This window comes from Stenella coeruleoalba, assembly GCF_951394435.1.
Source record: "Stenella coeruleoalba genome assembly, chromosome: 9".
NCBI classification, from domain to species: Eukaryota; Metazoa; Chordata; class Mammalia; order Artiodactyla; family Delphinidae; genus Stenella; species Stenella coeruleoalba.
In genome coordinates, this window is record NC_137155.1 from 24,426,098 (window position 1) to 24,452,890 (window position 26,793).

General features: G+C 35.3%; 1 protein-coding gene across 4 annotated transcripts in view; it reads right to left on the reverse strand.

Annotated features, from left to right (window-relative positions):
* Nucleotides 1–209: 209 nt before the first annotated feature.
* The window catches only part of CACNA2D1 (calcium voltage-gated channel auxiliary subunit alpha2delta 1), a 513,049-nt gene continuing 486,465 nt past the window's right edge, over nt 210–26,793 (reverse strand). For 3 of the 4 annotated variants that reach the window (XM_079931859.1, XM_079931862.1, XM_079931861.1), the window contains exons 32-39: nt 26,311–26,382; nt 25,300–25,452; nt 25,161–25,213; nt 23,484–23,539; nt 22,951–23,080; nt 20,639–20,748; nt 19,433–19,515; nt 211–4,479 (exon numbers count right to left, since the gene is read on the reverse strand). In XM_079931859.1, coding sequence (XP_079787985.1) covers nt 4,363–4,479; nt 19,433–19,515; nt 20,639–20,748; nt 22,951–23,080; nt 23,484–23,539; nt 25,161–25,213; nt 25,300–25,452; nt 26,311–26,382 — 774 coding nt within the window. In that variant the 3' untranslated portion in view covers nt 211–4,362. Of the gene's footprint in view, nt 4,480–19,432; nt 19,516–20,638; nt 20,749–22,950; nt 23,081–23,483; nt 23,540–25,160; nt 25,214–25,299; nt 25,453–26,310; nt 26,383–26,793 lie in introns of all 4 variants that reach the window. The other variant, XM_079931860.1, reaches the window with a different exon arrangement.

Below are 26,793 nucleotides of genomic sequence, written 5' to 3' on the forward strand. Positions count from 1 at the left end.
ATTTAACTGTTAGTCAGATGTATAAAAGATATGCACGTTTCAGACATTGTAACTTGTTTCTTTCAAACTATTTTCCCAAGGTCCTTAAAGAAACACGGAAACATTATTTTTGCCTAGAAAAAAGTTTTTTCTTACAGAAGTCAAAAGTCTGTTTTAATAAGTTTCTAAACGCTTTGATGGCAAAAGCACGTGTGAGAAGTGTCAGAGTCTCAAGGAGTTGCAATTTCATTTGTTTGTGAGTTGAGGTTTGTAATTGTAAAGGCAACTTTCATAATCCCAAATTTTACTTCCACAATCTAGAATTCTCTGCCCTGGAAAGCCTGCTTTCTTAAACTGTATGTATGACAGAGACCTCTGTTTCTTTCAATTGGATTTTAAATAAATAATCAAAACTGGTGACTTTAAATGATAAACTTTTATTCTGAATATACTGTTTTTGCACAGGATTTAACACAACATTTTCTGGGATTATAAATATTTTTATAACAGTAATATACAAATTTTTACAAAACGTTTTTATCGGGCTAATTTCCACAAAAGTGTCGAGAGAACATAATAAAGGGGAGAAAAGATCTTTTGTTCACAAAGCCACTTGGCCTTTTGCATGGATGCACACTCAGCACTTCAATAAAAGTATCCCTAATAATATGATCCAACAACATACAGCACAACAAAAAAGACAGCTTTGTCAGGTCACACTGTAAACCCAATTGGCATCTATTCAAGACAGTATCCCATTAGTCTCAGTGGAATTTCTTTGAGTTAACCTTGTGAACTAGAAATAAAGTAGATGAAACTTGGTAAGGGTTGTCTAAGACTTTGAAATTCTGGAATTTTTTCAAGAAATCAAGAAACTTCACACTTTTGCTTTACTGATTTGCTCTTTACAGAAATGTACATGGAATAATAGCAATGCTAACATTCTGCTATGGGAAAGCAACACACATTCCAGATAATTGTAAAATATTTGAAACTGCGGGCAAGTGAAACCATCATTCTATGCTATGCTTAAAAAAAAAAGTCACAACCTCCATTTTGTTACACTAGGTCAGACTCTGTACCTCTAGACACTTTAATGTCAACTAACATGATTAATGGAATAGTTCAGAGTTTTAATAAGACATAGAATTTAAGCTTTGGTGGAGAGAAAGATTTAAATGAGATGTAAAATACAAGAGAGCATCAAATAAGCAAGTAACACTTGGGTTGCAAAGGTCACTTAAAAGGGATACTGCCTATTTGAACCCTGTAAGGCCAGTTTTAAAGTTAATAAAAGGAATATTATAGGAAAACTTACAAATGGCAGCAACACTGTCTTGTTTTTTCCAAGTTAAGCAATGACGCCTCAAGCATTAGAAACATGAAAAAAGATCATACTAAAATCTTATAGGCCCAGGACCTAAAAGTCTCTTCAGTCAAACTTGCTAACTATGTCATGTTAAAAACCTGTTACAAATATGGACCACGATTGGTGTTTGGCAGTAATGCTGGTTGTTCAAATGAAAAAATATAAACAAACCATTAATGCAAAGTTCATTCCTGTTATTCAACAGCAATGCAAGACTTTTGATTCTGTTAGTGACAAAATACATTAAGCTGCATGAGCATAGCAAAAATTAAGTAAGCAAAAGGGGTTTAAAAGCTTTTTTCTTGATCTCTTGTACTGTTTAGTCTTTGAAAATCAGTATTTATAACAGGCTGAAATTTAAGTTCTTGTCAACAATAGAACTCACAGAAAAATCCTAAATTAAAGATAACAATTGGATGGGACGAGTGTTACTGTCTTTCAAAAAATTACGCCAAATGCGTGAAGACTAGTATTAGGCACGAGAATAACGTTCTTACCCAATTTATTAACGTATGTGTGGTTGTTATATGTTTATTTTATAACAGAAAACAAAGGATCACGGCAAGACTCGTGCATGTAAATATATTTTGATGGCAAGTGAAATCAAATAGGACCCTGCCAAGAGATGCCAAGTTTAACTGTGATTAACACAACAACAATGTAGTTGATGAAAACATTATTTCAGTGACATTAGCCATGAAAATATATTTAATAGATTTTAAAGATAATTTTAAGGTAGTTCGTTGTATGCTGGAAGCAATTCAGTTGTTTAAATGTGCATCGTTTATATACACAAACTAACATAACTGTATATTTCGATATCCCCTTCCCAACACTTTCATGATTTAAAATGGTCTAGCAAAAGTTAACAATAAGTTTTAAATATTTAATTAACAAACAACATGATTTAAACATATTGTTACTAGAGTGAGAAGTTCCATATTTTTTTAAATCACTTTGGTGTTTTCTAAAACGTCAGTACCAGTTACAAATGAGACTACAAAATCACAACAATGCATTAGAAATGGTAACTGATGTCAACTCTTAGAACAATAGTTGGCAAAGTGATTCCATTTTCCCCTCCCCCCATTTTTAAATAAAAAAATATTTTAAATAAGGAAATGTACACAAATGGTACCTAGGGTATATTGGTGGTGGAGGAAATTACAAATATATGCAAAGCTAAAAACAAAACAAATAGACCTTTTAAACTATGCTAAAGAATTGGTTATATCTTTGATATATGAAGCATATTAAAGCATGCTGGATAATGTTAATAAGATTTTTACTTAAAAATGGTATATAAGAAAATTTCCAGCATAGACACACACCAATATCTGGCATGTTTGAAAAAAGAACAAATGCATTTTACCATTAAAAATATCTGCATACTTCCAGCAGAATTATTCCCTATAGTTAGAGTTACACATTCATTGTTTTTACCCTTTCTTCAAATACTGTTTACCCCTGAAAATAATCTTTAAAAGCATAAATAAATTCTGCTACCATATTACTCTATAATGAAATATCTAATTTACTACACTAGCCATTTTCACTAATGAGGCTGTATAAAAACAATTTTGATTATTCACAATCAAGTATTCGTGTGCATACATATAGATTCAAGGTTTCCTTTTTGTTCAGATTATTGTAAAACCCTCATCAAACTGCATGGAAATTTTGGTCAAGTGATCATACCATTTAAAACAGAGGGAACAAAAGCAGCAGCAGCAGCAAATCTGGGATTGTAGGTGCTGCTATTCCAGCGAATAAAGAGGAAACCTAGGGTGAATCTTCATTGAGAACATATATGTACTCTTCAAAAAATAAATGTGTCAAATCTGATTTATGTACTTAAAATATCTGTACATAGGTTTTCAGGCAAAAGCACGAATCCGTATAAAATCCATTAATTCCCATTTCACCATTTACCTAATCCAATCATTCAGCATTTACACTGCACAGTATATTCAGAGTAGTTTAACGACATTTTAAAAGATGACTTAAGTGCATTACATTGCAAGGTTCAGATTCTTACATAACAATAATGTCACTCAGTTAACTTTTCAATGGACTATACTCTACAGTAAGAGAAAAACAAACCGAAAGTTAAAATAGCAGCAGCATCATGCAAAATACCCTTGGTGGCCAAAGTTCATTTATCACAAGAAAAAACATTTCCCCTCCCCCCAACAAGCTTTCCTTAGAGCATTTTGAAATATCTGGCTAGCACTACAGAACTTTACTGTGAACAAAAAGAACATTGCATCAAAGCGTTTATTAAGGGCTCACATTTATGAGGAAATATGTCGCATATTAATTCTACCCTCAAGCACCTTTAATTTCTTAATTATTTTCAAACAACCAATTCATTACCCCACCAAAACTTGGTCATCATTTGTGTTATATTTCTGGCAGAGAAGCCATTCTTCATAAAGCATTTTATTCATGGCAATTTTTATCGTAGAAAATAAGCCATAATTTCTATTTTGACAGATTACACCGATGTTAATTATCTCTCTCTCTCCCTCTCTCTCTCTATGTATACGTTCAATAATAATTACTCAAAGCAGCAAATAATTTTGAACAGAAGACTAAGGAAAAAATAACTTTCTTTTCCCCTAGAGATTTTCTTGGTAAAAGAACAAGGATTGCAGCAAGTCAGAATTCCAGGTCCAAATTAAGATAATTTGTGTGATTCATAAACTGTGTGGGGAGCCCTTTTACATGTAATCACCAACAATGCAACAACAAATTCTCAAATTTTCCAATAGAGAGCATGTATAGTATTTTGCTTTGATGTTATATATAGATGATGCAGGGTTCACACTTAAGGATCTGACACCCTGACATGCAGCCAGCGGGTGCCTTAAGAGTCTGTGTCTTAGAGTGATGCCACGGGATGGTCTGAGCTAGTGGTCTGCTGATTCCACAGTTGACCCTCTTTTAATGCAACGGAGGGCTCATGTTTTGGCAGGGTCTGGAGTTTAATATGCAGATTTGGTTTCAGAAGGTCATAACTGGTAGTGTCTGCTGCCAGATAAAAGCCAAAGTAGTACACACTGGATTCCGATGATGGACCACAGGGAGGGACTTAGCCCAGAAACACCCCCGCAGTCGGTATAATCCTCCTGTTGGAAAGAAAAGGAAAACAGAAAACTCCTGAAAAATATTTAGTAAGACATCTCCCAGAGCACGCCGTGTTTAGTCCACTTCTGAACTCACCTTATAAAGCTGCTTTAATTTGAATCCAGATAATTTACACTGTCCTAGATTTTACTGTTCAACAAGTTTAGATAAAGCCGTTTTCCTAGTACCGTTTGAAGAATGCTTTACATTTTTAGTTGTAGATTCTGATGATTATGAAAGGAAATACTTTATGCTGTTTTGAGTGATATTCCAATTTCTAAATTGAAAAACCTTACTTTCACAGTATTAAATATCCTTCTATATTTATAAATACAAGATATAAAAATAAAATTTCATAGTCTATTTTATAATTCCCAAGAATTATGATATTAGCAATTATGCTCAATAAGGCAAAGTCTGAGATTGGTAAAATAAATAAATTTGAGAAATGAACTTCTATTTTCCCTATCCCTTATATCCAATTTCAAACGTGAATATATCATGCTGCACATGTAGCATCTGGACCTTCATCAAGAATTAAAATGAAGAATAATGTAGTTGAACCCTAAAAGAAAGGACACTCTGAAAACCTATATCCAAAATAAAGAGCTAAGCTAGCAGGAGAGGTTTATCCTGTTTAGAGAACCATGAAATACAAGCTACATATTTGCTCATTTGGATCCCGCCCCCCCCCCCCCCCCCCGTCTAGTGGCAGATCATTAGATTCCTTGCTAACACAAAATTATTCTTTACCTTTTATTCCTAGGTTCTGTATTCTGTAACATTTTCTGCATCCTCTGATTCCTTTAAATATACTGAATTTCATTAAAAAAACTTCCTATCTTAAGAGGTACAAACTATTAGGTATAAAATAAGCTAAAAGGATACCTTGTACAACATGGTATATAGCAACATTTTATAACTATAAATGGAATAAAACCTTTAAAAATTGTGAATCACTGTGTTTTACACCTGTAACTTAAATAATATTATAGGTCAACTATACTTCAATTAAAAAAAACAACAAGAAAACCTCCCTTCTAATTATTTTCCTAAACATCTTTCAAGAATTCACTAATCCAAGGTTCATCTTCCAATAATCAAAATAATAGGTTATGTAAGAAAATAAATTTTCTAGTCTGAATAATTTTACAAAGACTCTGAGCTCCCAGAGACTAAAACATTGGCTCTTTTTGCTCATTAGGGTTTAATACAGTGCGTGCCACCAAGTAAATAACACTTTCTTCTTGAATTGTATTCTAAGGCAGCAGAAGTCTGTTAAAGAGAATTCTGAGGAAAAAAATCTATTAAGGAAAATTTTATTTTTCAAATCCCAGAAGTGGGATTGCTGGATTATATAGTAATTCTATTTTTAATTTTTTGAGGAACCTCAAAATTGTTTTCCACAGTGACTGCACCAATTTACACTCCCACCAACTAAGTGTAAGGATTCCGTTTTATCCACATCCTTGACAGCATTTGTTATTTCTTGTCTTTGTGATGATAGTCATTCTAACAGGTGTGAGGTGATAACTCATTGTAGTTTTGAGTTATATTTCTCTGATGTGTACTGATGTTGAGTATTTTTTCACATACCTGTCGGCCATCTGTATATCTTCTTTGTAAAAATGCATATTGAGATCCTTTGCTTATTTTAAAATCCGATTAGTTTTTTTTTTTTTTTTATTTTTTTTTTCCGATTAGTTTTTTGATCTCGAATTATATGAGTTCTTCATATATTTTGGATACTGGCTCCTTATCACATACATGATTTGCAAACATTCCCTCCCATTCTATGGGCTGTCTTTTAATTCTGTTGGTTTCCTTTGCTGTGCAGAAGCTTTTAAGTTTGATGTAGTCCCACTTTTTCATTCTTGTTTTTGTTGCCTTTGCTTTCTTATGGTGACAAGTCCAAAAAGTCATTACCAACACCAATGCCAAGGAGCTTACTCCCTATATTTTCTTCTAGGAGTTTTATGGTTTCAGGTCTTCAAGTCATTAAACCATTTTGAGTTGATTTTTGTGTATGGTGTAAGACAGTGGTCCAGTTTCATTCTTCTGCATATGGCTGTTCAGTTTTTCTAGCACTCTTTATTGGAGACTTTCTTTTCCCCAATGTATATTCTTGGCTCCTTTTTCATAAATTAATTGACCATATATGCATGGGTTATTTCTGGGTTCTCTATTCTGTTCCATTGGTCCGTGTCTTTTTTTATGCCAGTGCCATACTGTTTTGATTACTGTAATTGTTTAATCTAGTTTCAAATCAGGATGTATCATGCATCCGACTTTGTTTTTCCTTCTCAAGATTGTGTTGGATATTTGGGTCTTTTGTGGTTTCATATATGTATTTTAGGATTGTTCTAATTCTGTGAAAATTGCCATTGAAATTTTGATGGGGATTGCATGCAATCTGTAGATTATTTTGGGTGGTATGGACATTTTAACAATTCTTCTACTCTATGAGCCCTGAATATTCTTCCATTTATTTGTGTTGTCTTCAGTTTCTTTCATTAATGTCTTATAGTTTTCAGTGTATAGGTCTTTCACCTTTTTGGTTACCTTTATTCTTAGGTATTTTATTCATTTTGATGCAAATACAAGTGGAATTATTTACTTTCTTAATTTCTCTTTCCGATAGTTCATTATTATGGTATAGAAATGCAAATGATATTTGTATATTAGTTTTGTATCTTGTAAATGCTTTTCCTGCATCTATTAAGATGATCATATGATTTTTAGCCTTCATTTTGTTAATGTATGTATCACATCAATTGATTTGTGGATTTTGAACAATCCTTGCATTCCTGGAATAAATCTCACTTGATCACGGTGTATGACCCTTTTAATGTGTTGTTGAATTAACCTTGATAATATACTGTTGAGGAATTTTTCATCTATTTTCATCAAGGATATTGGCCTAAAATTTTCTTGTAGTATCCTTGTCTGGTTTTGGTACCATGGTAATAAGGCTGGCATTGTAAAAGTGAATCAGGAAGTGTTCATTCCTCTTTAATTTTTTGGAAGAGTTTGGAAGGACAGGTATTAATTGTTCTTTGAATGTTCGGTAGAATTCACCAGTGAGGCCATATGATCGTGGACTTTGTTTCTTGGGAGGTTTTTGATAACTGATGCAATCTTCTTACTAGTAACTGGTCTGTTCAGATTTTCTATTTCTATTTTTTCATGATTCAGTCTTGATAGGTTGTATGTTTCTAGGAATTTACCCATTTCTAGGTTGTCGAATTTTTTGGCAATTTTTACATTGTCTTGCTATTTCTCCCTTTAAGTCTGTTAATTTTTACTTTATATATTTAGGTGCTCCTATGTTGGGTGCATATTTACAAATGTTTATATCCTCTTGTTGGATTGACCACTTTATCATTATGTAATGACCTTGACTGTCTCATTACAACTTTTAAGTCTATTTTGCCTATGTATACCCCCCCCCCCAGCTTTCTTTTGGTTTCCATTTGCATGGAATATCTTTTTCCATTTCAGTCTGTGTATGTCCTTAAAGTTGAAATTAGTTGACTCTAATACACAGCATAAAATCATCTCCTGTTTTTTTAATAGATTCTGCTACTCTATGTCATTTGATTGGAGAATTTAGTCCATTTAACATTTAAAGTAATTGTTGATAGATGGTAATTATTATTACTACAATTTTGTTAAATTGTTTTTGAGCTATTTTGAAATTCCTTTGTTCTTTTTCTCTTATTGCTCTCTTCATTTGTGAGTTGATCATTTTCTATAGTGGCATGCTTAGATTCCGTTCTCTTTATCTTTTGTGTATCTACCATAGGTTTTTGCTTTGTGGTTATTATAACAACTGTTATAAATATAACATTTTATGTAAGCCTCATAATATTTAGTGTTATAAATAAGTTGATAAGCCTCATAATAAGTTGATAACAACTTAAGTTCAAATGCATTCTAAAACCCTACACTTTACTTCCTCCTCCATGCTTTTTTATTTCAAAATTTACATATCTTTAGTCTGTGTATCCATTACTTATTGTATGATAGTTATTTTTACTATATTTGTCTTTTAACATTCATACTAGATATATAAGTGATTAACCCACTATCATTACAATATTAGATTATTCTGAATTTAACTATATATTGGTCTTTACCAGTGAGATTTATACTTTCATATGTTTTCCTGTTACTAATTAGTGCTGTTTTGTTTCAGCTTAAAGGAACACCTTTAACATTTCTTGTAAGGCCAGTCTAGTGGTGATGAACTCCTTTAGCTTTTGCTTGTCTACAACTCTCTTCACCTTCAAAGTGGAAGGACAGTTTTGCTAGGTAGAGTATTTTTGGTTGGCAGGTTTTCTTCTTTCAGTACTTTGAATATATCATGCTACTCCCCGCAGGCCTGCATATTCTGGTGGAAAGATCCTGGTAGCCTTAGAGGTTTCCTTGTATGTTACAAGTTGTTTTCCTTGCTGCTTTTAAGATTCTCTCCTTGTCATTTACTTTAAAAAAATTTTTTTTATATTAGAATATAGTTGATATAAAATGTGTTAATTTCAGGTGTACAGCGATATGATTGTTTCACATAGACATATATCTACTCTTTTTTCAGATTCTTTTCTTATATAGGTTATTACGGAGTGTTGAGTGGAGTTCCCTGTGCTTTACAGTAGGTCCTTTTTGATTATCTATTTTACATATAGATCAGTGTGTATGTGTTGATCCCAACCTCCTCATTTATACCTCCCCCAACGTTTCCCCTTTGGTAACCATAAGTTTCTTTTTGAAGTCTGTGAGTCTGTTTCTGTTTTGTAAATAAGTTCATTTGTACCATTTTTTAAAAATTCCACATATAAGTGATATAGTATGATATTTGTCATTGTCTTATTTCATTTAGTATGATAATCTCTAGGTCCATCCATGTTGCTGCACATGGCATTATTTGGTTCTTTCTTATGGCTGTATATATGTGCCACATCTTCTGTACCCACTCCTCTGTTGATGGACATTTAGGTTGCTTCCATATCCTGGTTATCGTAAATAATGCTGCTATGAGCATTGGGGTTCATGTATATTTTCAAAGTATGGTTTTCTCCAGGTATATGTCCAGGAGTGGGATTGCTGGATCATATGGTAGCTCTATTTTTAGTTTTTTAAGGAACAACCAGACTGTTCTCCATAAAGGTTGTACCAATTTACATTCCCACTAACAGTGTAGGAGGGTTTCCTTTTCTCCGCATCCTCTCCAGCATTTATTGTTTGTAGACTTTTTGATGATCGCCATTCTGACTGGTGTGAGGTGATACCTCATTGTAGTTTTGATTTGCATTTCTCTAATAATCAGTGATGTTAAGCACCTCTTCATGTACTTTTTGGCCATTTGTATGTCTTATTTATTTTTAATTAATTTTTATTGGAGTATAGTTGATTTACAATGTTGTGTTAGTTTCTGCTGTACAGCACAGTGAATCAGTTATACATATACATATATCCACTCTTTTGTAGATTCTATTCCCATATAAGTCATTAGAGTATTGAGTAGAGTTCCCTGTGCTATACAGTAGGTTCTTGTTAGTAATCTCCAAATTTACCCCTCCTGGCCCCCCCCATATCCCACGGTAACCTTACATTTGTTTTCTATATCTGTGACTCTATTTCTATTTTGTAAACAGGTTCATTTGTACCATTTTTTTTAGATTCCACATATCATCTGTATGTCTTCTTTGGAGAAATGTCTTTTTAGATGTTCTCATTTTTTGATTGGGTTGTTTGGTTTTTTTTTGATATCGAGCTGCATGAGCTGTTTATCTCTTTTGGAGATTAATCCCTTGTCTGTCACTTTGTTTGCAAATCTGTTCTCCCATTGTGTGGGTTGTCTTCGTTTTGTTTATGGTTTATTTTGCTGTGCAAAAGCTTTGGAGTTTAATTAGGTCCCATTTGTTTGTTTTTATTTTCATTACTCTACGAGGTGGATCCAAAATATCTTGCTGTGATTTATGTCAAAGAGTGTCCTGCCTCTGTTTCCTCCAAGAGGTTTATAGTATCCAGCCTTATATTTAGGTCTTTAATCCATTTGGAGTTTATTTTTGTGTATGGTGTTAGAGAATGTTCCAGTTTCATTCTTTTACATGTAGCTGTCCAGTGTTCCCAGCATCACTTATTCAAGAGACTGTCTTTTCTCCACTGTATATTCTTGCCTCCTTTGTCACAGATTTACTTGTGATAACTTAATTAAAATATGTCTTTTATGGGTCTCTTTTACTTTAATTGAAATATATTTGAAATATAACATTGTGTAAATTTAAGGTATACATGTTAATATGATAATTTATGTATTGTAATATGATTGCCATTAAAGTGATAATTAGCACCTCTATCACATTACATAGTTGTCCTTTTAGTAGTTGTAATAATTCATTTTTAATCTCTTAGCATATTTGATGAATATAATCATTTTCTATATTCACTGTACTGTGCATTAGCTCTCTAGGGCTTACTTACTGCTTGTTGTAAGACTGTGCCCTTGAACAACATCTGTCTTATCCCCTAACCCCCATTCCATGGTAACCACCATTTATTTCTGTTTTTATGAGTTTGGCTTTTTAGAGTCTACACACAGTACTTGTCTTTCTCACTTAGCATAATGTGCCCAAGGTCCATCCATGTTGTTGCAAATGGCAGGCTGTCTTCCTTTCTCATGGCTGAAAAATATTATATTGTGTAAGTATAAATCCCACTTCTTATTTTATCCATTGGTTGATGGCCATTTAGGTTGTCTCCATATCTTGGCTGGTGTGAATAACGCTGCAGTGAATGTGGGAGTACAGATATCTCTTCAAAATCCTGTTTTCATTTCCTTTGCACATATACCCAGTAGAATTGATGGATCATGTGGTAGATTTTTAATTATTTGAGAAACCTCCATATTGGTTGCAGTAATCTACATTCCCACCAACAGTGTATAAAGGTTCCCTTTTATTCACATCTCCCCAGCACCTGTTGTCTGGTCTTCTTGATGACATCCATTCTAACAGGTGTGAGGTGATAGCTCACTGTAGTTTTGTGTTTCCCTGATGATTAGTGATATTGAGAATCTTTTCATGTGCCTCTTGGCCATTTGGATGTCTTCTTTGGAAAAATGTCTAGTTTTTCTGCCCTTTTTTTAGTTGGATTATTTGTTGTTTCTTTTTCTTTGAGTTTTATGAGTTTTTAAATATATTTTGGATACTAACCCCTTATCTGATACATGGTTTGCAAAATTTTTCTTGCATTCTGTAGGATGCATTTTCATTTGGTTAATTGTTTCTTTTGCTGTGCACAAATGTTCAAGTTTGATGTAGTTCCATTTGCTGATTTTTGCTTTTATTGTTTGTGCTTTTGGTGTTATATCCAAAAATCACTCTCAATACCACTGTTGAGGAGCCTCCTCTCTGTTTCTACTAAGTTTTATAGTTATTAGGACTTGTGCTAAATCTGTGATCCATTTTGAGTTAATTTTTTGTGAGCAGTAAGATAGGGGTCCAATTTCATTGTTCTGCATGTGTTTATCCAATTTCCCCATTACCATTTGTTGAAGAGACTATCATTTCCCCATTGGGTATCCTTGGCTCCACTATCAAATATTAGTTGACTGTGTATGCAGGGGTTTAATTCTGGGCTCTCTTCTGTTCTGTTAGTCTGTGTCTATTATGCCAGTATCCTACCCTATTTTAAAAATTACTGTAGCTTTGTAGTATAGTCTGAAAACAGGACGTTCGATACCTCTGGCTTTGTTCTTTTTCCTGAGCAATGCTTTGACTATTTTGCAGACTTTGTCACTTCATATAAATTTTAGGATTTTTTTTTTCTATCTCTGTGAAGAATGCCATTGGATTTTTGATGGGGATTGTGTTGAATCTAAGGTGACTTCGAGTAGTACAGACATTTTAACTGTCAGTTCTTATGGTCCATCAGCATGGATGTCTTTCCATTTGTGTCAACTTTGATTTCTTTTAGGAAAGTCATGTAGTTTTGATTGTACAGAACTTTCACTTCCTTGGTTAAAGTAATTTCTGGGTATTTCATTGTTTTTGATGTTATTGTGAGTGTGACAGTTTTATTTTTCAGACATTTCATCCTAGTGTATAGAAATGCCAACTGATTTTTGTATGTTGATTTTATATCCTGAAATTTAGTCAAATTGTTGATTAGTGCCAACAGTTTTTTACTGGAGTTTTTTATATACAGAATCATATCATGTGCAAATAGTGACAGTTTTACTTCTTCCCTCACTATGAGTTTGGAGGTATTACCTCTTCCTCACTTGGTTTGGATGTATTTGGATAACTCTTATTTGTAACTCTCTGGGCTTCCTGGATTTGGGCATCTGTTTCTTTTCCTAGGTTAGGAAAGTTTTCACTCATTATTTCTTCAAAAAGTTTTCTGCCCTTGTCTGCTTTTCTTCTTCTGGGACACTATAACGTGAATTTCGGTCTGCTTGATGTTGTCTCATAAGTCCCTTTAGCTATCTTCACTCTTTTTTTAAATTCTTTTTTCTTTTTGCTCCTTGATGGGATGAATCACTGCCCTGTTTGTGAGTTTACTGATACTTTCTTCCACTTCATCCGGTCTGCTATTTGAACTCCTCACTGCTGAGTTTTTCAATATAGTTATTGTATTGTATTCTTTGGCTCTGTGCCTTCTGTTTGGTACTTTCTTGTGTTTTCTTTGTTCAAATTCTCAGTTCACGCATTCTTGTCCTGACATGGTGACCATCTTTATGACCAAATTTTGAACTCTTTCTCATGTCAGTCACTCTTCTCTGTTTTATTAAGGCCTGTTTGTGGAGTTTTATCTTTTTCTTTTAAAACATATTTTTCTGTCTTCATTTTCCTTGACTCTCTGTGTTGGTTTTTCTGCATTAGATAAAAGAACCACCTCTCCCCGTCTTGAATTGGCTTTTTCTTCTTGGATCCCCGTAGTTGAGGACGTGCTAACATCTGTCAGTGTCTCAGTGGGGAAGACTTCAGTCAGCATCAGGTACAGGCTGATTGGAGGCCGGATTCTCAGGCAGCAGCTTTCAAAGCATACCAAAAGACCTCTTTCAGGGCAAGGCTGAGAGACGGGCATGTCTCTCCACTCCCTCTGTCCTGAATTGAGGGAATAGCCAGTTGAGAACTATTTGTTTGCTATGGTCCAGGATCCTTTGGTGCTTGTGAATGCCAGCCCTGCTGGTTACCAGAGCCAAGTGATAAAGGGGTGTGTCCTTTGGGCAGCCACCTCAAAGGCCAGGATGCCAGGTGGGTTCACAAGCTTCTTTTAGGAAGGCACCACTGACCTGGAGTGGGACAGAGGGTCAGTAGGCATAGGCTACCCCTTCCCCTGTCTCCAGGGAGTCTTGCAGTAAGCCCCCAAAGCTGAGCTAAATTAGAAGCCTTACTTGCAGGCAATAACTTTTAAAGTATGCAAATAAGCTCTGTGAGGAAATGACTGGGAGAAGTGCATTTCTCTCGGCTCCTGTTTCTCTGAGCTTTGGAAGGATAGCCATGGTGAGTCCTTGCGAATCTGTTAAGAATTGTTTATTTGTTGGCTATAGTCCTGTGGGTCTCATGGACACAAGCACCATTAGGCGTTCAGAGCTAGGAGTTTTGGGGGCCCACCCCCCCATGAGAGTCTTGGGGCGACAGATGTTCAATCTAAACCCTTCACTGCTCAGGGAGAAGCTGGGTGTTGTGAGTTCCCTTCTAATTTTATGCTGCTGTGCTCAGTGTGGGGTTTATGGAGATAAAGTTCCTCAGCCTTTCCTACCCATCTGGATGTATATTACGTTTGCCCAGTGCATAGGGGTTGCTCATCTACTTTCTAGATTTATATACTTTCTAGATGTCTTTCAGAGGGAACTGCTCTGTTTATAGGTGTAGATTTGGTAGGTCTGTGGGTTCAGGTGAGCTTTAGGCAACCTATGTTGCCATCTTGGACCAGAACCTCAATAACTCACACTTTTATATCTTCAGCCCTGAAAGTTCCGCTGACCTCCACATTCATTGATCACTATCACCTCTCCTTCTGATCCGCAGAAAGATCTCAAACTTGTCCCCAAATATTATTTTTCTGAATGACACTTCTAGGAGTAATGGATCAGGTCAAAGACAACAAGTCATCTGTGATTCCTCCTTTTTTCCCTCAAATCTAATCTATCAGCTTGTCCTCTTAACTCTAGCTCCAAAATATAGCCCCAAACTTACTACTTACCATATCATGTCCAAATTACCATTACTCCTTGCCTACACTCCTGCAAAAGCTGCCTCACCTCTCTCTCTGCTTCTACTCTTGCCCTTTAACAACTTTTTCTCCAAAAAGCAGTCTTCTTAAAACCGTAAATCAAATCCTTTCATGCTCTTCTTGAAATTTCTCATAACAAAATCCAAATTTCTTATGAAGGCCTAAAAAGCCTTAGGTGGTCTGCAGCCTACCTGCTTCTCCATTTTCATCCTAACCACTCACACTGCTCCGATAACACTAACTTTCTCTGCAACAGGTCAAGGTATTACTATCTCAGGACTTCTGCACTTCCTCTTCTCTTTGTTCAAATACCTTTCCCTTTAAGTAGGTTAACCAGGTAAAAAAACAGGGTGCTGAGTTACATATGAACTTGAGATAAAAAATTATATTTTAGTATAAATGCATCTTAAATATCTCATGCATAGAAGAATGGCCTGATACACAGTAGGTGTACTGTAAGTACTCGATAAATGAGTAGTGTGTACTCCAGTGAAGCACTACATATATTGATGGGTTAGAAACACTGTAAACGTAAAATACTAACTTAAAGGCTTAATTGTCACTTCACCAGGAGAGCTCCCCAGTTAAGTATTAATTTGATGGAATGGAAAATTAGCACGCATACAAGACCCACTGATGTATTAACGTCAAATACATCCTTATGTTCTAGAAATGTTATGGAAAGAAAAATATTCTCTCTGGCTCTGCTTCCATTGTTTTTATTTTTATATTTCTAGTGGGTTTTTTTGTGTGTGGGGGGGTTCATTTCCTCTGTGTGATGATGAGATATGTCTGTTTCAGTCTGGGAGGTGGTAGTTCAGATAACTTATTTGGAGTCCCTGAAGTCTGCATGTAGATTCACACTGAAAAATCTGTCCCTTCAGTTTCCTGATCATGTTTTCTCATGTGTTTTGCATGGGCAACCACATCTACCAAGACTTGTAATTATTATATGGAAGTAAATTATGAGATACATTCTAAAAACATTCTAAATCACAAATGCATAGATGTGGGAGAAACCTCAGCATTTTTTTCTATCTTAAAGAAAGAGACCAAAATCCCACTAACACCACGACCAGAAAACTCACTCTGATTTTTAAAGATTATTGTAGTAGATAATAATAACAGACTGGTAGCTGGTTTCAGCTTAAAATAGTAAAGGGATACAGTGCCAACATTATATACATACGTTTTAAAATACGAGTAATGTAAAAATTTAATTTTAAAATTAAATAATTTTAAATGAGTAATTCTAAAATATGAGTAATTTTATTTGATTTCCTTCCAGGGATCTCTTTCAAAATACTCTTAGTAAAGATATCAACTAAGAATCCCTCATTCTTTTTTTCTTTCCCATTACTAATTAAAAGAAAAAGATGTCTAAACCATAGTTATAGTCATGATTTCACCCCACGGCTTACTTTTTAAAACCAGGTATGCTAGTGAGTAAAATCCTCTTCATTTTTCTCTTAGACAAGTATTACTAAACCCTTACTCTCCTCCCTTTCTTTCCCCAACCAGAGCCTGGGGTGACTATTTGCAAACAGTAAGAGTTCAAATCACTGGTAAGAACATCCACCAAATAATAGCTAACTTTTGAATTTAGATAGGTCTATACTTACGTCACCCACAGCAGCTTCAAAGAAAATGCATATTTAAAATTATTTAGGCAGGTAGATACTACACGTAACTCTTTTAATCGGAATAAGAGCCCTAACAAATAGTTTCCTACAGAGAACCTTAACACACTTACCACATTAATTCATGAGGTAGGTTTAATGTACGTATGTGTATACATACCTATACACACATTTATTCTGCATATTCATTTTTCATGTACCCAGTAACGTGCATTTATCAGTTATGGTTGCATAAGATAATGAACTTCCTCAATAGTACATGTTATTGGCTTGCTTTACTTTCTTCTTTGATAAACTTTAGCTTTGTTTTTCTTTACCACTTAAATCTTCAAAACCATTATTTTACTATCCCAGAACAAATTTAGTTTTTTCTGACACTCCCTCTGCTTCTCCACTTTCCCCTCCTCTGATGAGCTCACTGCACTTATAGTAATGGCCACATCTCCATCTAGTGGTTTCCTAACCAATGAATACCTGGACAGCAATGAAGAAGGAATACAACAAAAGTGGTCTAGTTACAACAATTATGATTCCAGACCATAAAAAAGAAACTGCAAAACTGTAAATGGAACCCTGAATGTAAACTCAGGCCCTAAAATATCTATTCAGTCGTACTGAGTATGTAATTCAGAAATTTGTCAAAGAGTAACAAATAATGATAATCTTCACTTAGATAATGTAAGTTATACTAAAGCACTTCACTAAGAATATCAATGTCTAAAAAATCTAAAAACGCTGTTTAAAGCATATCTGTTTAGAAAGGAAAAGAAAAATTAGATAATAACCTTAGAAGGTACCAAATAATGCTTAATAAAATTGAAACAGATCATTAATTTTATGTTAGCATCTTCTGAAACAAATTGATGATCAACTCTAATAATTGTCCTTAGGGTATTTCTTATAAGTAAAAAGTAAGACATTGTGAAGCATATAAAATTTTTTTTCTCCACACTGACTTAATCTTTATACAAAAGCTTATGAGAAATTACTGATTTTTAAATAAATATAGGAAACTGATATGCTCTGTTCAGGATTAGAAACTTCTGTAACATTTGAAAGCTGCTATTCTCAAAACAACATTACTACTGGCATTTTAATAACCTGGTTTCAGGACATTTATTATAGTGGATTTAGGGATATGGATTACTTTTTAAAATTTCAAGCCAAACGCAAAAACAAAGAAAAATTAGAGAAAGTGACTGACCATCCACACCACATGAAAACTTGCAGTAAAATGAAGATAGGAGCTGACATCATGGTACAGGCACGACTCGTTGTGCATATAAGTTGATCCTATTAATAACGGGCAAAGTAGCAAGTACAGGAAAAGGAAGGAAAACACAGAAGACATACAAGATGAGATTTCATGCAATTTGCTGGCAGTTAGCAGTTTATGTGAGCCTCCATCCAGAGCAGATTCACAGTGACCATTGCAAATAAGCATTACCAAAATATTCCACTGCCAAAAAAACACAAGACATTATTAGCACATTAAGCTACTGAGCAAAAGTTGTACTTTCACACACACTCCACTGTATAATTTATAGGAACTTGAGTATTGGAAATTTTTGTCTTTGTAAAATCTGCATTATGCCATGATCAAAAAGATAGTTACCTATGGTGAAAATATTGGGGGTAATGGTTTTTATATGAGCTTTCAAGTGCATCTGAGTAAATTTAATCTCAGTCTTTGGTGACAAATAACTGATGAGGGAAGTTTCCCTAATGAGTGATACTACCCTTGGGCCCACAAACAACACTCTTTGGGGAATGATTTGACGTGGCCAAAGTTCCTGAAGGTATATAGTAGACAGAAGTCCTCATATCTGGGTTTCATTTAAGGCTCAAATGAAAAAAAATCAAGTAGCTGCAACTTTGAATCACTTTTCCCCTCAGAGAGGAATGATCAATAATAGTCCTTACAGAGATAACTGGGATTTATTGGCTAAAACATTTTGCTTTTTTAGCCTTATTCCCATCACTGATTTTGTTTCTTCTTTGCTCCACTTTATATTATCTACTTGCATGTTATGCATCTATGGAAATGCCTTATTCTTTTTTGGAACAAATGTGGCTATGTGTATTTGAGTAAATAAGTACATATTAGGTAAATCTGTTCTAAATAAACAACCACCTCTAGAAATGCACATTAATCGATAAATGACCTGACATGTTTTTAGAATAAACGGTTCCCCAGATGATAACGCTTTATGTTTGCAAGCCACTTTATGCAGAGACATGACAGATTGGAGAACTGAGAAATATTATTTTTAAAATTTTAGCTTTTTATAAGTGGTGAGAAACTTTTATATGGGCTTTATGCTTGAGAGTAAAGCTTCTTAAAAATTAAAATAATTTGAAAAGCATGAAGCTGCTTCTATACACAGTAAGTCCAAATAGTGTTTATGAGAGAAAGACAGCTGACCTATAGGGAAAGTAGTAGCCATCTTAAATAACATACATTAAATATGCTTTGTAAAATTATACCAACTTAACCCTGTGTTATTGACCTGGCCAGGTTTCAAACAATATAAAAAAGTAATACAATTAAGAGAAATAATACAAACCTAACAGGTGGCAGAATTAGAAACCATGTAAAGTACAATTACAAACTAAGGGGACGATAGTGATTTAACAGGTTTTTAAATACACTGAATGAAGACTAAACACAGAAAATGTTATACTAAAAATAACTGTTATATCTTCAGGATTGGAATATAAATGAAGGCGGGCAACTCATATACCATTAGTAATGTTTACTGTCAGTTACTGGTCATTAGAAAGTTTTAAAATCATCAGTCTGTGATCTTGGATTATTAGTAAATTGGTCGGCATTGTGTTTGAAAGTACAATTTCTGTGGAAAGGACAGAAGAGGCAACTGTTAAGCTTATGCTAACCATGAAAAATACTGAAATAAAAAATCTATATACCAGCAAGTATGTCATGTTAATGAGAAACACTATGGTTATGGTTAAGACATTACACTGGAGTTAAAACTACAATTTGTCTCCTTAAATTATTGTGACCATTGAGTTATATATTTTAATACAGCAAATGTTTGGTCTTACTTACCAAGGCATTGTTATCAAAGCAGACATCAGGTCCTTTTCGGTATCTGGGTTGCTTCACCATATCACAAGGATCTGGACCATCAGCTAAAGAAACTTGTTAAGGAATATGAAGTTACTTTTTTTTTTTTTTTACACAATTAAAAAAATACAATGCAACACACTTATTTCTCAAAGCAAGCCAGAGAAACCGATGCCATTATTCTGGCCCCACACAACCAGTTCAAGTACTATGGGATTTAAAGTACTGAACTGCCACAAATTTTCTCCTGTCTAGGGCCTGTGTGAAGAGATCAACGCTTTACACAGCATGGTCGCTGGCACAGAGGAAGTACTCAGTAAATATTTGTACAATACAAGTGGATGAAATCTGCAAATGACGTAGCATATAAGACAGGGTCATACACGTAAGACCATAAGGGAGGGCCTGGTGCCTCCTATTTAGCAAGACAGAAATAGAAACTAATTCCTAGTAATAAACATCAGTTCCAAACATAGGTGAGGACTATTTTTTTTTCCAGAAACAGCAAAAACTAGAGGCAGTCTACCGAACCTCTGCCTGCAATGCTTCAATGGTCATTTCACTGTCTTTTAGCATATTTACTACCCGAAGTCTTTTTAGCATTACTGCCATGGCAGTTCTAGCATACGAGAGGATTTACCTTCTTTTTTAAGGCTGAATAATATTCCATTGTAGGTATAGACCACATTCAACTCCATTTTTGATTACTGGCTGTTGACAGCTTTCATGCCACAATAATCCCTTTTCCCTTCTGTCCCACACCTGGGCGAGCTGACAGGGAAGAGTGAGTGTCCCCTCCTTTGGCACTGCCTGGAAGTTTGGGCCAACAAGCCCCAGGCAGCACTGGCAAAAGCCCAGCATGGTCCCCAACCACCGTAAAACCCTGAGCCAGGTACTTCTCCCTGCTCTCTCTAGCCATTTTCAGGGCTACTTGGGAACCTGCACTGCTCTCTCCACAAAGACTCACGGTACCAGTAGGAAGCCTTTCACATCCTCTTGGTGCATGTGTAGCATCATCCATCTTGACATCCAAATGAAATTTTGTGTGGAGGGTCCATTCTGCCTCTGTGAGGTGATCTCAGCACTCTGTGATATAGTTCTTTCTGGGCACGAACAACGCGATGAGGTTAAAAACGCACAGCTTTAAGATGGTTTTCCATTCCAAACCTCTCCAATGTCAAAGGATACAAGTCTGTTCTGCTTGTATGAGCAATCGCGTGTCACAGGGACAAGTCCCTTTGCTCTCAACCATTATGAATATTAAGTTGGTGTTCATAAGTTTTTCTACGTGGAAGATTCTGCAAAATAAATACTTCTAAAAATCAGAAAAAATTATGAGAAAATAGATTTCAAAGATTTTTACACATTAAAATAAAAGAAAATAGGACCTTTGAAACAAAGCATCACCTACACGAACAGTAACACTGAATGATTTTAGGAGAGAAAGATCACCATGTTTGATTAACATGGACATGCTATCTCTCAAATGAATACTAAAAAAATTCCAACAGATGCTTTAAGTGTGACCTTTGTTTCTTAAGTGATAGTCCTCAATGCAAAATGAACACCATCTAGTCGTTTCATTTTACATATTTAGGGAACTGTGGTATCTATCACTGAAAATGTGCCCAAGTTGCCTTATTTTACAGTAAAGGAAAGTAGGAGCACAAAAATGGCTCAGCACTTCCCCAAGTCATGGCAGACTGAAGTCTGGATCAGTGCTGTTCAACTAACTTTCTGTGAAGACAGAAACGTCTTCCGCTTTAACCAGCATGGTAAACAACTGCCGCATGAGGCTACTGAGCACCTGAAATGGTGACCAGCGTGACTGAGGCACAAAACTGTAATATTAATTAATGCCACTGATGATTAAAATTGCCACCTGTGGCTGGTCACTACTGAGCTGGGACAACACAGGCATAGACAGAATTATGGGCTTTGAATTCCATGCAGTGTTTTTTTCCACATCTTAAGCTGCTTCTACCTTCCACAATAAAAATGTAGATCTGTCATTAAAGAGTAATTTATTTTTCAAAGAATAGGATTTATTTTTTAAACCTACTGAAGTTGGGACACAGCATAAAGTTACACAGCGCAAATGTAAGCATGATTTAACTTAATATCTTATAATGATCTTTACAGTTTAACTTAGTATTTTTTTTTTTTTTGCGATATGCGGGCCTCTCACTGTTGTGGCCTCTCCCGCTGCGGAGCACAGGCTCCGGACGCGCAGGCTCAGCGGCCATGGCTCACTGGCCCAGCCGCTCCGCGGCATGTGGGATCTTCCCGGACCGGGGCACGAACCCGTGTCCCCTGCATCGGCAGGCGGACTCTCAACCACTGCACCACCAGGGAAGCCCCTTAGTCATTTTTTAAAGTATATATTGCTATTACTGAACATCAATCAATGAAAGCCCAAAGACTCTAAACTCTTTCTGATGTACCCATTAAACATGCCACAGTTCTGTTTTCCTGAAGGTGATGTTCTGATATACTAATCTCGAAACAATACGGTCTGCTTTTTTCTGAGTACATGCCTTACTCTGCCCCTTTCCTCTTCCTCCTCCTAGGATATACAGGTTTCATAAAGTAACTCATAAAATCATACTGACCATGTCTATTAAAAATTTGTGCTAGTTTCAGTTAACCCCCTGTGAAAAAATATATATTTTTAACTGTTATAGACTTCTTTTCCAAATCGCCTAGCAACTACCTATTCCATCCCTGTCAGCTGCTCAGATTACCTCACCCCCTCATCTTTCCTCTTCTCTCTGTTAACATTTCTTCTAGAACAAGCTGTCCTCAGCTACTGAAAACAAAGTGTCCCAACTCTGTGCCTTTCTGCTCCGTTCTCAGGGATCCTGTGACACGGATTATCCCTTTCCTTTCAAAACTTCGAAAATCTCCCACCTTGCCTTTCTCTCTCTCATTACAACAAAATTAAACCTCTCCATCTCTTCCAAAATGTTTTCAAGATGTTTTATGGGCGGTGATGACTAACATTAAGCTTGATTTTAGGAAATGATATGTTCTCCTAGTTCTTTCAGTTTCAACTCAAAGATATATTCAATTCTAAATTTAAGTGAAGACTACAAGTAAAACTTACTAGCCAAGAATATTTTTGTTAACCTGTTTAGTAAATATAATTCTAATCTTATCAGAGAAAATAATCTCTGAAACTATCTCAACATTAGAAAAATTTTAATATGGATTCTTCTAGACAAAATATAATACAATCAAATTCCTCTATGTTCTGCCTAAAAGTGGGTATAATTTTTTTGATCACGTAATTATTACTGTTGAAGGGATTACAACTTAGCAGAGTTAGAATTAATTTTAAAAACCTTCAGAGAAACTGAAGAGCTCTGATTATTTTCAAAGCAGTTATTCAGATCTCTCGCACTCAAAAGACAACCTCCGTTATTTTCTGTGACGATTATAAAAGTGAATACAATTTCTTAGTCAAACAGGACTAGTCCAGAAATGAAGAAACAAATTACCTGGAACAGTTTCCACAGTCTAATACACCGCTGAATGATTTACTATCGTTATCGAAGAAATACTGGGTTTGTTCGGTAATGCAGCTCTGCTTTGATAGAGAGGCTGTGAAGTCGTCATCTTCCATCTCAACTGTGGGGAAAATAAAGACCATCACCATGAGAGGACACTTCAGTCGGTCTCCCAGAGCTTTCATTTCTCACAGAGCAAAACAAATGTATGAGGGCAGGCACCTCAACTGGCTTGTTTACTCCGTGTGGCGTAGTGGCAGCCCTTAAAGATGCCCAATAACTATCAATAGAATAAATGAATTTGAATACATTTGAGTTTGAATACAGCTGCAAAACAGAGGCCAATGTGACCTAGGAATGTTTCTAAGGCAGTAGGAAAGTTCTGACAAAGAGATTTCAACCTACAAAAGTGTTAAATGGACGATCTCTCTCTCTCTCACACACACGCACTTTCTGAGTTTTGAACTCGGAGCATCCAAAAAGAAAATGTTAATTATTATGACAGTATCTGAGCATTTACATACCTGCCTCAAGAAGTCGTGGAAAGGTCAAACTCAAGAGAAACTGCTGTAGAATAGACCTGAATTTTAAATATGAAAAAGTATTGATATTTTCCTTCATAAATTAACAAAAACCAGAGTATTTTTGGCATGTACACAAACACGTTTCTTTTTCATCTTTTTGGAAAAAGTTGAGAGTTTGCGAATAGAAAGTTGAGCATTTTTATATAAGTATTTCTTAAATTTATGCAAGACATTGTCAATTCCATTCTGTAAAAGAAGTCATGAAGTCATCAGATGTGTTCAGGACCCAGTGAGGGACACATATGTGTCAAGACACCTAATACAAAATCAGAGCCAGGAGAAGTGGTAACTCTAAGAGGGAGAATGTCATCATTCTGGTGCGCAGTTTTCACACTCAAGATTTTCTCCTTATTTTAGTTATTAAAGCTCTGTGGTAGGAAAAAAAAACCCTAAACAAAAATGACTTTGTACCATGGGTTTACGAACTATTTACTCTACAATATAGAACATATTTGTAAATACATCATGTGGCATTCATGAAATACAATATACATATTATATATAGGGCGTATGGCATGCCCTATATATCAGTTTTACAATAAATGACAATTGAGCCAAATATTAGTAAAAACTCATCTGGAACTGAGTTTAGTTAAAACAAAAGTTGGGGGGAGGTTGAGGAGGGGGAAGGTTCTGGCCAGAAAATAGCATAAAGACAATCAAGTATTTCACGATGACTATGAGCTTCAGAAAACCTATGTAAATTCATATACAAATGTCATTGTCAGAACAGAAAGCACCCTTTTTCACAATTTTTTTTTAGAATAAATTGGATTTTTAATCTAACATCTTTGCTATTTTAATAAAATGGCATAATCATTTAATTTTCGCTGGGAAAGCCACAACATCAAGTGAACGTTATAGATTAATATACATGGAATAAAACTTATACAATACAGTAGGGTAATGATACAAAAGAGAGAGAGAGAGAGAGGGAGGGAGGGAGGGAGAGAATGGACCCAGACACAACAGGAGGATTAGTTACTTGACTGATCAGACCCAAACAATGACAAATTTGATCTTCCAGACTTTCCACAGTGCCTCAATAAGCAGTTTAAATGTCTTCTTTTCACAGATGGCAGGATATAGGTAAGAGGGGAAGGAGGGAGGAAGGGTAGAACCAGTGAAAAGAATTAGATCCATTTCAGGAACATGATGCTTCTAAAATGATGCCAGCCTTTGTAAGAAAAATGAAGAGGTAGAAAGATAAGTCATCATGTCATGAATTTGATGGATGAAGACATTTAACTTGCACAATGAAGGCAATAAATAGTAACCTTTTATAGATCAATATGCCTAAAATGTAAGGATTGAGTATAATATAAACAAAAAATACAAACGAAAAGAGTTTCAACAGATCCATAGGTAAAAGAAGCCCCTGAAAAGGCTGAAGTGTGCCTGAGCATAATACTGTTTTCATACAAAAAGCTGAATAACTGTAACGGTTTTACAGTGATCAGTAAGAAAAAATACTTATGAATACTGCCAATATGTGCTGTAGGAAATGAAAAAACTAGTTCCCATAATAATTATCTACATGTCCATCTTTCCATCACATTCTTTACTATTTCACAACACTTTTCTCTCAATACCAATAAAACTACAATTTTGACTTACCAGGCAGCAGCAGTGGCCCACCAGCCAATGTGTAATATGTCTGCTATTGATGGCTATAAAATAGAATAAAGAAGTATTACATTAGTCTACACTGAGAGTCCCTCTGAGAGAATGGAAGGGTGAGTTGCATATTACTGACCACGTATGCTGAGCGATGCCCTGCTCCTTGTTTTGGTGCAGCTCCAGGCTCACACACGGACTGATAATCATAAGATTTATTATAAGCATAAACTGATATATTAACCAGGTGTCTCATCAAACTTGGATCAATCTCTCCAAAAAATCTTCCAATCTGGTACAGAAAAAAATAATAAAGTGTCAAATGTAAGCCAAATATTAACACCTGAACCAGTACAAACAAAAGAAATGATACAAAGAGAACTAAAACTACTGAGGAGCTTGAAAACAAAAGCAAGTAATAAACCAGTATATGATACTCTGAAAAAACTCCAGTGAGATTAGGTATTCTCATTTCTGAATGGCTCCCTGTGCTATTTGGAAGGAATGGACAGTTTACTAAGCCTTAAGTCACAATCCAATAAGAGAAATGGTGAAACTAGAAAAAGAAACTTGTAGGGACTGTGCTGAACTGGAGTGAGTCCCATCTATAGGGACAACCTCTAGCTCACCAATTCCAACCCATAAATATTGTAATTTAGGAAAACTGTCCAGTATTGAGAGATCTTTTTTGTTTGTTTTTTAAAGAGAAGCCAGATATACAGATTCAGAAATGAAATTAGTTGGCAATTAATTCTACTTTGTTTAAAATCCTGTGTAAACCAAAGAGCCTAACTGTTGCCAATTTCCAAATTTCAGATTAGAATTTTCATGTTTCAAACCAGCTATGTATTAGGACTGACATTATCAACTGATTAATATGTGAAAATTTTCTAAATTTCTGAGAGATCAAAAATAAAAAGTTCATATGATGTTAAAATCCTTAGCTCTATATTTTAATGGTAACCGTACCAGAAAGTAAACTCAGCTAACAAATATAAGGAAAACTAGTTTTAGGATGCATTTCTTGATGGTTTATATTTACATTAAGAACTTCAATGATCAATTTTTATAGTGGTGTAAAGGGGTTTTGTAATGTTGATCAGGGAAACACACTTTGGAAACCCTCCTCCTTGCCACTTTAGGTACATACCTGGTTAGTGTAATCATCATGATTTGCCATCAAAAGAAACCCACCGTCATCTAGAATCACACAATCCATTACCTAGCAAAACAAAAATAACAGTTAATACACTTTTTTAGGAAGGTTAGGTTACATAATCATTACTCCATTATATAGATGATTATAACAAAATAGGAGAAAAACTTAGATAACTATATCTTCTCTTGAAATATATGCTCAGGAGATTCTGATGAAATAAATTAAGGGCATGCATATAGATTGCTGTCAAACCATCAAGGCTTGAAATTCCACCACGATCCGTCCAGTTAAAATAGTCAACTCAGGGACTTCCCTGGTGGTGCAGTGGTTAAGAACCGCCCGCCAATGCAGGGGAAAACGGGTTTGAGCCCTGGTCCGGGAAGATCCGACATGCCGCGGAGCAACTAAGCCACGACTACTGAGCCCACACGCCGCAACTACTGAAGCCTGAGCACGTAGAGCCTGTGTTCCGCA